Raw genomic sequence first — 13,339 nt, 5'->3', positions numbered from 1 at the left:
TGTTTTGATGTAGATAGAGAATGAGGAAGAGGGAAGGAGAAGAAGTGAGAGTAAATGTAGTCTCTCTCTGAAAAATAAATGGTTTAAATTACTAACAGTATAAAACAATAGACTTCTCTGCTGTTTAGGCCCTGCAGCTATAACGTTGTAGCAGTATGAAGAGTTAGACTAGACTTCTCTGCTGTTTATGCCCTGCAGCTATCACGTTGTAGCAGTATGAAGAGTTAGACTAGACTTCTCTGCTGTTTATGTCCTGCAGCTATCATGTTGTAGCAGTATGAAGAGTTAGACCTAACTTCTCTGCTGTTTATGTCCTGCAGCTATCATGTTGTAGCAGTTTGAAGAGTTAGACCTAACTTCTCTGCTGTTTATGTCCTGCACCTATCACGTTGTAGCGGTATGAAACTTTAGGCTAAACTTCTCTGCTGTGTGGGGAGACAGACAGAGTGGGGGGAAGAGAGAGGGAGATACAGAAAGAGACACAGCTAGGCAGATATGGAAGGAGAGAGATGGAGAGAGACAGATAAAATATTTGTGACCTTAGTCTTTTAGACACCCCTCCCTCCCCGGAAGAGGAGAGGTGTGAGTAAACATCTCTGAATAACTATTCTCTCTGGTGTCCATGTCACAACAGGATACAATAAATATAGACCACAGGCCCTCTCTGAGAAAGATAGAGACATCACTGAATAACAATTCTCTCTGGTGTCCATGTCACACAGGAGACAGTAAATGTAGACCTCAGGCCCTCTCTGAGAAAGACAGAGACATCTCTGAATAACTATTCTCTCTGGTGTCCATGTCACACAGGAGACCGTATAGAATGATAAAACTCTACATGGTCATTGATGGTCGACCACAGAGGGCCAGACTCAGTCCTGGGAACCCCAAGAGGTGCATGTTTTAGTTCTTGCCACAACACTACAAAGATAATAATTAACTCTTCATCATCAAGATGTGATTAGTAGAATCCACTGTGTAGTGATACGTAACCTCTCAGAACTACAGTCATGCTCTGTGATGTGTGTGTGAATTCACAGGGTCCCATTTTACTCCATGTAAATATATTGTCACTTCAATGCTTTAATCACATGTTAAAATGTATTTACACTGTGGTAAACTAAACTAATATAAACTAAATATACAAACTAATCTACACTGTGGGAAACAAACATGGTTCTCAGAAAACAAGTCTGGAGTCACATGGTGGTGGTTAGTGTCATACTATTGGTTAGACAGTTTCCCCTTTAATGAGGTTGACAGTTAAAACTGTCTCTTACATTAGACTGAGTCACACAGAGGCTCCAGCTGTGCAGAGAACAGACACAAACCTACAACTGAGATAACAGCAGACTTTACAACAGTAGAAGTTACAACAGTAGAAGTTACAACAGTAGATGTTACAACAGTAGAAGTTACAGCAGTAGAAGTTACAGCAGTAGAAGTTACAGCAGTAGAAGTTACAGCAGTAGAAGTTACAACAGTAGAAGTTACAGCAGTAGAAGTTACAGCAGTAGAAGTTACAACAGTAGAAGGTACAACAGTAGAAGGTACAACAGTAGAAGTTACAGCAGTAGAAGTTACAACAGTAGAAGTTACAGCAGTAGAAGTTACAGCAGTAGAAGTTACAACAGTAGGAGGTACAGTAGTAGAAGTTACAGCAGTATAAGTTACAACTGAGATAACAGCAGAGTTTACAACAGGAGAAGTTACAGCAGTAGAAGTTACAGTAGTAGAAGTTACTTCATTTGAGCACAGTTGTGTAAAGATGTCAGAGGAAATCTATGAAAACAGAGATGGATTTAAAGGGAAAAAACCAGATGAGACCATGAATATTGATGATCATATACCCATCAACAAAAGACCCATCATGCCCTGCAAGAAGGATGGAGTTGGTGATCAACATTCAGGTAACAGTTTATCCTGGTATAGTGCTCAACACACACACACACACACACACACACACACACACACACACACACACACACACACACACAGCCGTGAGTCTTTGGGTGAGTCTCTAAGAGCTTTGTACACCTGGACTGTACAATATTTGCCAATTCTTCTTTCAAAATTCTTGAATCTCTTTCAAATTGATTGTTGATCATTGCTAGACAACCATTTTCAAGTCTTACAATCAGACTTAGGACAGCTGTTACTTGGCCAATCAGAAACATTCATTGTCTACTTGGTAAGAAACTCCAATGTGTATTTGGCCTTTAGTTTTAGGTTATTTTCCTGCTGAAAGGTGAATTCACCTCTCAGTGTTTGGTGGAAAGCAAACTGAAGCAGGTTTTCCTCTAGGATTTTGCCTGTTCTTAGCTCCATTCTGGTAATTTGTTATCCTGAAAAACTCTCCAGTCCTTAACGATTAGTGGCACCCCCATAAAAATCACCATTGGCCTCATTGTGAAATCCCTGAGTTGTTTCATTCCTTTCTGGTAAATGAGTTAGAAAGGACCCCTGTATCTTTGTAGTGACTGGGTGTTTATGTTTAGTTTTTACCAATAGGTGCCCTTCTTTGCGAGGCGTTGGAAAACCACCCTGCTCTTTGCTTGTTTAAATATGTGTTTGAAATTCACTGCTTGACTGATGGATGTTACAGATAATTCTATGTGTGGGGTACAGAGATGAGGTAGTCATTTTAAATATAATGTTAATGCTTAGCCTAACCCTAACCCTAACCCTAACCCCAACCCTAACACCAACCCTACAATGGTTGCGTGGAAATTGAATTAACATAATACAAAAATCGCCATCAACATCCTTCAGTTTTAGAAAGAGATATCTGCTTGTTGCATGGGCCACATCTCAATCCACTGCATCCGCCCTTCCGCATCTGTGGTGGAAGGTGGCAGAGCTAGAGGGGTGTTTGTCAGACCATGAGACATGCTGAAAATCGGATCTTCTCACAAAATCATATGTAGCATCTGAACGGTTTGGCCTACAAACTATTATAACCACTCTATTGAAAGATGAGACTCTCACAAACGTGATGGGGTTCTCCATTTAGGACGTCTACAAGCCTCACAAGACTCTGAAGGTCCCCAGTACCAGTTTAAAACATTTATGGACGTATATATGGAGATAGTTTAGTGCCTAAAATAAGGGGATAAATACATGTAAAAATATTAATAAAATGTTTCCTGATCTTCTCTATTACATTTCTTAGACACTTCAGAACTTCCATTTGATATTTTGGGGGAATTTCTGTTGTTCCATGTAGTGAATCTGTTATTCAATGTGTTTCTATTGGCTAATAGCGGAAATGACTATCTGTTGTTCCATGTAGTGAAAATATTATTCAATGCATTTCTATTGGCTAATAGCAAAAATGCCAAATTCAATGTTCCATCCATAGGGGTGGGGTTTCCACGTCACCACGTTCAATACCCAAACACGAACACAAAGCACAACTAGAATACAAATGGGGAATTCATTAGGGAGATTTGAACACTGTGGGAAAAGGGGGGAATTCCGCAATCAGTTCACAATCCACAATCCGTTCTCGTTGTCCGTTCTGTTCTCCTGGTGTAATCCTAAAACTCAGGTCCTCAGCCAAACCGGTTCGGTACACAGTGGAGGTAATCAGACAGTCCAGGTCACAACGGGTAATCACACAGATAATTCTCTCTTTGCTCACACTCTCCATAACACACGTTTCCCTCACAGTCCTTCCTCCGTTTGTGCAGCCCACTTCCTCTTTTATCCACAAACACTCCCTGGCTTAACCTGTTTGGGCTAGGGGGCAGTATTGAGAATTTTGGAAAAAATATGTGCCCATTTTTAACTGCCTCCTACACCAACTCAGAAGCTAGAATATGCATATTATTGTTCAGGTTTGGATAGAAAACACCCTAAAGTTTCTAAAACTGTTTGAATGGTGTCTGTGAGTATAACAGAACTCCTATGGCAGGCAAAAACCTGACAAGGTTTCATGCAGGAAGTGGCCTGTCTGACAAGGAGTCGTGCGTCTTGCATCTGTTTATTGAAAAGTAAGGATCTTAGCTGTAACGTGACAATTCCCAGGGCTCCAATAGGCTCTCAGGACGCGGGAAAATCATGAAGGTTGACGAGGCAGCCTCAGGCTGAAACAGATTATCATCTTATTCAAGTGTCCCATTAGGTGACAATGGAGTGAGGCGCGTGCGCGATTAGCCCCCGTGGAGTATTTTAATTCGGCTGTTTAGTTTATTGCAGATTCCCGGTCGGAATATTATCGCTTTTCTACGAGATAAATGGCATAAAAATTGGTTTTAAACAGCGGTTGACAGTACGGTAATGGAATATTTAGACATTTTTTGTCACGCCATGCGCTATGCTCGTGACCGTGGATTACCATTCTGATAGTGTCTAGAACTCACGAACAAAACGTCGCTGTTTGGATATAATGATGGATTATTTGGGACCAAACCTACATTTGTTATTGAAGAAGAAGTCCTGGGACTGCATTCTGACGAAGAACAAGAAAGGTAAGAACATTTTTCTTATAGGAAATGTGATTTTGGTGAAGGCTGAACTGCGTGGGTGTCTAAATAACTAGCCCTGTGATGCCGGGCTATGTACTTAGAATATTGCAAAATGTGCTTCATTGAAAAATGGGTGTCTGATTATTTCTGGCTTGGTACTCTGCTGACATAATCTAATGTTTTGCTTTCGCTGTAAAGCCTTTTTGAAATCGGACAGTGTGGTTAGATTAACGAGAGTCTTGTCTTTAAATAGCTGTAAAATAGTCATATGTTTGAGAAATTGAAGTTTTTGTATTTTTGAGGAATTTGTAATTCGCGCCACGCCTATCATTGGATATTGGAGCAGGTGTTCCGCTAGCGGAACGTGTTTAAGTATCAATCAAACACTCAAGGAAGACACTAACTAATGGACGGTTTGGAAGTCAGTTTTTTTCTCACATATTTCCTTTAATGTAAGTTGAATTGCCGTACGTGGCATGTGAACTGATAACAGAACAATCATTAGCCAATTTCACTCACCTTTCTGAACTAAAGATTGTTTCAGACATTCTGTGTCTTTTTGTAGCTGGTCTCTCTCTTTGGTCAGGGTGTTGTTACTGGTCTGTAGCTGGACTCTCTCTCTGGTCAGGCTGTTGTTGCTGGTCTGTAGCTGGTCTCTTTCTGCAGTCAGGGTGTTGTTACTGGTCTGTAGCTGGTCTCTCTCTTTGGTCAGGGTGTTGTTACTGGTCTGTAGCTGGTCTCTCTCTCTGGTCAGGGTGTTGTAACTGGTCTGTAGCTGGTCTCTCTCTTTGGTCAGGGTGTTGTAACTGGTCTGTAGCTGGTCTCTCTCTCTGGTCAGGGTGTTGTAACTGGTCTGTAGTTGGTCTCTCTCTTTGGTCAGGGTGTTGTAACTGGTCAGCTGCTGGTCTCTTTCTTCGGTCAGGGTGTTGTTAATGGTCTGTAGCTGGTTTCTCTCTTTGGTCATGGTGTTGTAGTTGGTCTGTAACTGGTCTCTTTCTGCAGTCAGGGTGTTGTATCTGATCTGTAGCTGGTCTCTCTCTTTGATCGGGGTGTTGTAACTGGTCTGTAGCTGGTCTCTCTCTCTGGTCAGTGTGTTGTAGCTGGTCTGTAGCTGGTCTCTCTCTTTGGTCAGTGTGTTGTATCTGGTCTGTAGCTGGTCTCTCTCTCTGGTCAGGGTATTGGAACTGGTCTGTAGCTGGTCTCTCTCTTCAGTCAGGGTGTTAGAACTGGTCTGTAGCTGGTCTCTCTCTTTGGTCAGGGTGTTGTAACTGGTCTGTAGCTGGTCTCTCTCTCTGGTCAGGGTATTGGAACTGGTCTGTAGCTGGTCTCTCTCTTTGATCAGGGTGTTAGAACTGGTCTGTAGCTGGTCTCTCTCTTTGGTCATGGTGTTGTAGTTGGTCTGTAGCTGGTCTCTCTCTTTGGTCAGGGTGTTGGAACTGGTCTGTAGCTGGTCTCCCTCTTTGGTCAGGGTGTCGGAACTGGTCAATTAGTTTCTCTCTGTGAAATAATACAATCAACAACCAAGATAAAAGTGGAAAAGTTAATCAGACATTTCCCCGGATTGAGGTCAATTTCAATTCCAGTCAATTCAGGAAGTACCCTGGAATTATTTTCAATTAGAAACATGTGGAATTGGAATTTGGTGTATTTTCTTAATTAAATTGAATGGAATTGAAATGGAACTGAACCCTGGTCATTACACCACTGATGATGAAGAATATTTGAGTGAGAACATAAACTCACGGTAGAGTAACAGGCCTATGATCCAAGCCAGCAGGAGAACACACAGCATCCCCAGACACACTGCAGCAGTTGGGAAATGTCTCTTCCACCTCCAAAGATACACTGAAGCACATATTATTATCATAAGAACTTGATCAATCTATATGTTTTCAGAGAGGTTAACAACCCATGCCTCGTTGGGGCAGGAAGTCCATATAGGTCTCGGGGGTAGAGCCAGCGGGCTGCAAGATATCTCCCTTCAATCACCCTTCCCTGCTGTCTGCCACAACACGCAATTTTGACTTCTTATTCCTCTTTGTAATTCACTGTGTATTTATTCCTTGTATCACTATTTGAAATGTTGTATCTTTAACTCTGCATTGTTGGAAAAGGATCCGTAAGTCAGCATTTCACTATTAGCATATCACGTTTCAGGGAAGATCCAGATGCAAACAATGTCGAAGTAACAAAAGTTTATTACTAGAACAGGGGGCAGGCAAAACGACAGGTCAAGGACAGGCAGAGGTCAGTAATCCAGATCAGGGTCCAAAAGGTACAGAACGGCAGGCAGTCTCGGGGTCAGGGCAGGCAGAGGTCAATAATCCAGGGTGGTGTGACAAGGTACAGAAATGACAGGCAGGCTCAGGGTCAGGGCAGGCAGAATGGTAAAAACCGGGAAATCTAGAAAAGAGGAACTAGAAACAGACAGGAGGAGCAAGTGTAAAAACGCTGGTAGGGTTTACGAATGAAACGAACTGGCAAAGACAAACAGAGAACGCAGGTATAAATACACTGGGGATAATGAGGAAGATAGGCGACTCCTGGAGGGGGGTTGAGACAAGCACAAAGACAGGTGAAACAGATTCCGGTGTGACAAGCATATGTTTACGAAGCATATGACAAATAAAATGTGGATTAAAATATGTTCCACTACTCATTTTGGGTGCCTGAACTCTGCAATATGTTAAAGCCAATATTCTGTAAGAGGTTTTGGAACTCAAGCAGAATAAAATGTGAGGTGCTGGAACTCAGTTCTGGTGTTCTGTCCCTTGTCAAGCTTGTGTTTTTCCCTCAGTGATTCAAACAGCAAATGGACACAAAAGCAGACGGCAATACAACGCTGATAAAGAGCAAGTTCTTATGGTAATAATTTGTGCTTCAGTGTTTTGTCAGTGGTGGAAGAGATACTCTGGAGCTGCTGCAGTGTGTCTGGGGCTGCTGTGTGTTCTCCTACTGGCTGGGATCATAGGCCTCTTACTCTACCGTGAGTTGATATGTTCTCACTCAAACATTCTTCATCATCAGTGGTGTAACAACCAGGGTTCAATTACATTTACATTCCAGTCAGTTCAATTCAGAGAGTACACCAAATTCCAATTCCACATTTTCATGATTTGAAAAGCATTGAAGATATTTGGAATTCAATTAGAATTCCAGTGTACTTCCTGAATTGACTGGAATTGAAATGCAACTGACCCCAACCTTGGTAATGTCTGATTAACTTTTCCACTGTTACCTTGTTCATTGATCGTATTATTTCACAGAGAGAAACCAATTGACCAGCTCCAACACCATGACCAAAGAGAGATACCAGTTACAGATCAGCGGAAACAACCTGACTGAAGAGAGAGACCAGCTACAGACTAGCAACAACACGCTGACCAAAGAGAGAGACCAGCAACAGACCATCGACAACACTCTGATCAAAGAGAGAGACCAGCTACAGACCAGATACAACACCCTGACCAAAGAGAGAGACCAGCTACAGACCAGATACAACACCCTGACCGAAGAGAGAGACCAGCTACAGAAAGAGACAGAACGTCTGAAACAATCTTTAGTTGAGAAAGGTGAGTCAAATAGTCTCATGACTGTTCTGTTTGACAGTCTCTGTATCAGTTCACATGTCACTAACAGACAGGAATTTAACTTATATTAAATGTAAAATGTGAGAAAAAACTATAACTTCCAAACCGTCCATTAGCTAGTGTCTTCCTTGAGTTTTGATTGATACTTAACCTCTATGGGACCGGCGGGACGAATTCGTCCCACCTACGTAACAGCCACTGCCATCCTGTGGCGCGATTTTCAAAATCTTCAAAATCATATTACTTCAATTTCTCAAACATATGACTATTTTACAGCCATTTAAAGATAAGACTCTCGTTAATCTAACCACACTGTCCGATTTCAAAAAGGCTTTACAACGAAAGCAAAACATTAGATTATGTCAGCAGAGTACCAAGCCAGAAATAATCAGACACCCATTTTTCAAGCCAGCATATAATGTCACCAAAACCCAGAAGACAGCTAAATGCAGCACTCACCTTTGATGATCTTCATCAGATGACAACCCTAGGACATTATGTTATACAATACATGCATGTTTTGTTCAATCAAGTTCATATTTATATCAAAAACCAGCTTTTACATTAGCATGTGACGTTCAGAACTAGCATACCCCCGCAAACTTACGGGGAATTCGCTAACATTTTACTAAATTACTCACGATAAACGTTCACAAAAAGCATAACAATTATTTTAAGAATTATAGATACAGACCTCCTCTATGCACTCGATATGTCCGATTTTAAAATAGCTTTTTGGTGAAAGCACATTTTGCAATATTCTAAGTACATAGCCCAGGCATCACGGGCTCGCTATTTAGACACCCGGCAAGTTTAGCACTCACCATAATCATATTTACTATTATAAAAATGTCATTACCTTTTGTTGTCTTCGTCAGAATGCACACCCAGGACGTCTACTTCAATAACAAATGTTGGTTTGGTCCAAAATAATCCATCGTTATATCCGAATAGCGGCATTTTGTTCGTATGCGTTCCAGACACTATCCGAAATAGTAAAGAAGTGTCGCGCGCTTGGCGCAATTCCTGACAATAAAATTCAAAGTATTCCATTGCCGTACGTCGAAGCATGTCAACCGCTGTTTAAAATCAATTTTTACGTCATTTTTCTCGTAGAAAAGCGATAAAATTCCGACAGGGAATCTCCTTTTCGGCAAACAGAGGAAAAAATCCCAAAAGCGGGGCGGTCGGGGTCACGCGCATAAGCTAGTGTCTCTTGATGGGCCACTTGAGAAAGGCGATAATGTGTTTCAGCCTGGGGCTGGAATGACGACATTCTCTTTTTTCCCGGGCTATGAGAGCCTATGGACGACGTGGGAAGTGTCACGTTAGAGCAGAGATCCTTAGTAAATGATAGAGATGGCAAAGAAGTTCCAGAAATGGTCAGACAGGCCACTTCCTGTAAAGGAATCTCTCAGGTTTTGACCTGCCATTTGAGTTCTGTTATACTCACAGACACCATTCAAACAGTTTTAGAAAATTTAGGGTGTTTTCTATCCATATGTAATAAGTATATGCATATTCTAGTTACTGAGTAGGAGTGGTAACCAGATTAAATCGGGTATGTTTTTTATCCAGCCGTGTCAATGCTGCCCCCTAGCCCTAACAGGTTAATTCAATGTTGTATTAAAGTGACTAAAGCAAGAAATGTTCAACTTACAGTGTGTCCTCAAGGATGGAAGAAGCTTGGTAGCAGTTGTTACTACGTCTCTACTGATTCCAAATCCTGGGAGGAGAGCAGACAGGACTGCAGAAATAGAGGAGCACACCTGGTGGTCATCAACAGCCAAGAGAAACAGGTGTGTGTGTGTGAGGTAGAGAGAAAAAAGAGTGATAGAGATAGCGAGCAGTAATGGGTATGTTTTAACAATGTTGTCTCTCTCCCACTACTACAGACATTGGTCAATTGGTTATGTGGACGGAAGAACTATGTCTGGATTGGTCTGACTGACTCTGTTTCTGAGGGGACCTGGAAATGGGTGGACGACACACCACTGACCACAAAGTAAGACATTCATGAATTATGTTTCACTATGACATCACTGTCTGGAGTAGTAGGTTCACAGTGGACAGCCTGATTCTATGTGTTGTTTCTCCTACAGGTATTGGAACAGTGGACAGCCTGATTCTATGTGTTGTTTCTTCTACAGGTATTGGAACAGTGGACAGTCTGATTCTATGTGTTGTTTCTCCTACAGGTATTGGAACAGTGGACAGCCTGATTCTATGTGTTGTTTCTCCTACAGGTATTGGAACAGTGGACAGCCTGATTCTATGTGTTGTATCTTCTACAGGTATTGGAACAGTGGAGATCCTAATGGTGGAAGAGCTGAGAACTGTGTGTATTTCTACTCCTGGACATCAGACAAAGGAGAATGGTGGGACTATGACTGTTCCTATAAATACAGATGGATCTGTGAGAAATAGGATTCCTCCTCGGTACTCTCTCAACTGCTAAATAGGATTATGATAAGTACTTTCAATCATAAACTATTTTCTGCTCATTCTGTTTACCTTGTCAAGTACATACAATATATAACAATGCAAATGTAATAATACATTGTAATAAAATAACAAAACATATGCAATAACAATACAATGAATTGATAACAGAATAACTTTTCTCTCTGTTGTTGTGGAAATTCACCACTAAGGACTCAAATTCAAAGGAAATGAATCAATCTTAATTATCACAGTTGTAGAGGTTCACTGACTCAATATAAAGCTGATGCTAATTTGTATTATTATTACTTTTTAGTTTAGTCTTCTTGCTAAATATTTTTCTTAACTCTTCTTGACCTGCACTGTTTGTTAAGGGCTTGTAAGTCAGCATTTCACGGTAAAGTCTACACTTCTTGTATTCGGAGCATGTGACTAATACAGTTTGATTTGATTTGAGACCCTTTATACTGCGACACAAACAAGTCATATAAGCACGGTTGGTTCCTGCATGAGACTGACTGATACCACACCAGGCTTCTTACCTTGAAACTGAGATACTCCTTTGGGTTCCCAGAGCAATGTTCTGGGTGTACTGGGGAATTGCATGTACAGTGATAGTGTGGATTCCTCCCATGTACAGTCAATCAGTCACTCGCATGAATCCAACCAAGATGGTTATTAGAAAAGCAGCATTATTTTATTCATACGAGTGGATAAACACAGAGAATGTCACACTCTACTGTATAATAGTTGATCTAACATGGAGTCTAGAAGGACTGTTCTCTACTGTATAATAGTTGATCTAACATGGAGTCTAGAAGGACTGTTCTCTCTACTGTATAATAGTTGATCTAACATGGAGTCTAGAAGGACTGTTCTCTCTGCTGTATAATAGTTGATCTAACATGGAGTCTAGAAGGACTGTTCTCTCTACTGTATAATAGTTGATCTAACATGGAGTCTAGAAGGACTGTTCTCTCTACTGTATAATAGTTGATCTAACATGGAGTCTAGAAGGACTGTTCTCTCTACTGTTTAATAGTTGATCTAACATGGAGTCTAGAAGGACTGTTCTCTCTACTGTATAATAGTTGATCTAACATGGAGTCTAGAAGGACTGTTCTCTACTGTATAATAGTTGATCTAACATGGAGTCTAGAAGGACTGTTCTCTCTACTGTATAATAGTTGATCTAACATGGAGTCTAGAAGGACTGTTCTCTCTACTGTATAATAGTTGATCTAACATGGAGTCTAGAAGGACTGTTCTCTCTGCTGTATAATAGTTGATCTAACATGGAGTCTAGAAGGACTGTTCTCTATTATATAATAGTTGATCTAACATGGAGTCTAGAAGGACTGTTCTCTACTGTATAATAGTTGATCTAACATGGAGTCTAGAAGGACTGTTCTCTACTGTATAATAGTTGATCTAACATGGAGTCTAGAAGGACTGTTCTCTACTGTATAATAGTTGATCTAACATGGAGTCTAGAAGGACTGTTCTCTCTACTGTATAATAGTTGATCTAACATGGAGTCTAGAAGGACTGTTCTCTCTACTGTTTAATAGTTGATCTAACATGGAGTCTAGAAGGACTGTTCTCTCTACTGTATAAAATAATAGAATCCCTGACACTTTAAGTCTGAAAATGTGATTTTAATATATATCAGATTCGTGTCCATTAACACTAAAAGTGCCAAAGAGAACAGATCAATAGACTCCCTGTCGTTTTGATTGCGCCATTACCATTTCACGGCCACTAGCAGCAGATGTGAACTATACAAAACAAACAATGGTTAGTGAATCCTCTTCTCATCCTCTTTTAGAAGAGAAAAGGCTTATACTCACATTTCAATGACTGCTTGTTGTTTGACATAATCAACTACTCAGCTCTGTCCCGTTTGAAAGGAGGCGCCCTTGATCCTGTCCTTATAAATACCTTGCCATAGAGTTATATAGAAGGCACACCTGCCACGAGTGCCCTCCGTCCTCACAAGGCGATAGAGATCGGTAGAATTCACATTGTGTCCTGGCCTGCATCCTCTCGGGTGGAGCACAGACCCCCCCCCCCAACCACTATGGGGGAAAGGTACATCTGTGATCCTGAAACCCTGGCCCTAGTGCAGTGGCTCATTTCAATGTATCCACTCTCTAGGGAACATGGACGGAGCACGGACCCCCGTGCCAAAGCTCTCCCCTCAGCACTTTTCACAAGAAACTGAGACAGGAAGACCTACTTCCAGTCGCCACCAAGCACTGTCTCCAAGTCCCGTTGTTTTACCAGTGCCCGTTTGTCTTAACAAGTCTCTGTCACGTCCCAGCGTCTTGCCAGAGGGCACAGAGCAAAAATACGACAAAGGGGCAACTCGCTCTAGCGCCACCAGAGGGAGCTACATCACCACTGGTGAACGACTGTGGGCGACTCGTTGCAAGAGCAGTGGACTGGCGGGGTCTTGTCCACGGTCACATAGGTATACAGACCGCAGTTCACTATGAAGCCACCCGTTTTCAGTGGAGTTCTGATTTTTATTAACGAATGGAGACGAAGGACGTCTGCTCTCTCTCATTGTAGCACCAGCAGCAGAGAGACACTGAGGCTTCTACTCCTGGGACTTCCTGGTTCCTAAAGGAGGCAGGGACATGCCAGTCTGGACCTACGGCTCCTCCACAGCTACACCTCATGTTTACGCTCAATGTGCTGTCTCGCTTCTATTCGTCGACGTGACCGGTTCACTTCAGTCGACCTGCAGGACGCTTATTTTCACATAAGCATTCTGCCAGCACACGGGGAGGTTTCTCAGGTTTGTCTTTCAAGGTACAGCCAACAAATACCCCC

General features: G+C 41.7%; 1 protein-coding gene across 1 annotated transcript; it reads left to right on the top strand.

Annotated features, from left to right (window-relative positions):
• The first annotated feature begins 1,255 nt into the window (after positions 1 to 1,255).
• On the top strand, positions 1,256 to 10,658 carry LOC123739008 (CD209 antigen-like protein C). Its single transcript, XM_045713593.1, has 6 exons — positions 1,256 to 1,910; positions 7,354 to 7,455; positions 7,736 to 8,041; positions 9,722 to 9,858; positions 9,955 to 10,064; positions 10,354 to 10,658. The coding sequence occupies exons 1-6, from the start codon at positions 1,769 to 1,771 to the stop codon at positions 10,484 to 10,486; spliced, it is 930 nt and encodes a 309-aa protein (XP_045569549.1). The 5' UTR covers positions 1,256 to 1,768; the 3' UTR covers positions 10,487 to 10,658.
• Positions 10,659 to 13,339: the final 2,681 nt, after the last annotated feature.

The sequence above is a fragment of the Salmo salar genome, unplaced genomic scaffold, assembly GCF_905237065.1.
Source record: "Salmo salar unplaced genomic scaffold, Ssal_v3.1, whole genome shotgun sequence".
Classification (NCBI taxonomy): Eukaryota; Metazoa; Chordata; class Actinopteri; order Salmoniformes; family Salmonidae; genus Salmo; species Salmo salar.
This window is presented reverse-complemented; position numbering and strand designations above follow the sequence as displayed.

Excerpts from the sequence above, each read along its gene's own strand:
- LOC123739008 (XM_045713593.1), top strand. The coding sequence starts at position 1,769 with ATGTCAGAGGAAATCTATGAAAACAGAGATGGATTTAAAGGGAAAAAA. Across the intron at positions 1,911-7,353 it reads AGTTGGTGATCAACATTCAG|TGTTTTGTCAGTGGTGGAAG; the intron begins GTAACAGTTTAT and ends TTTGTGCTTCAG. Across the intron at positions 7,456-7,735 it reads CATAGGCCTCTTACTCTACC|AGAGAAACCAATTGACCAGC; the intron begins GTGAGTTGATAT and ends ATTATTTCACAG.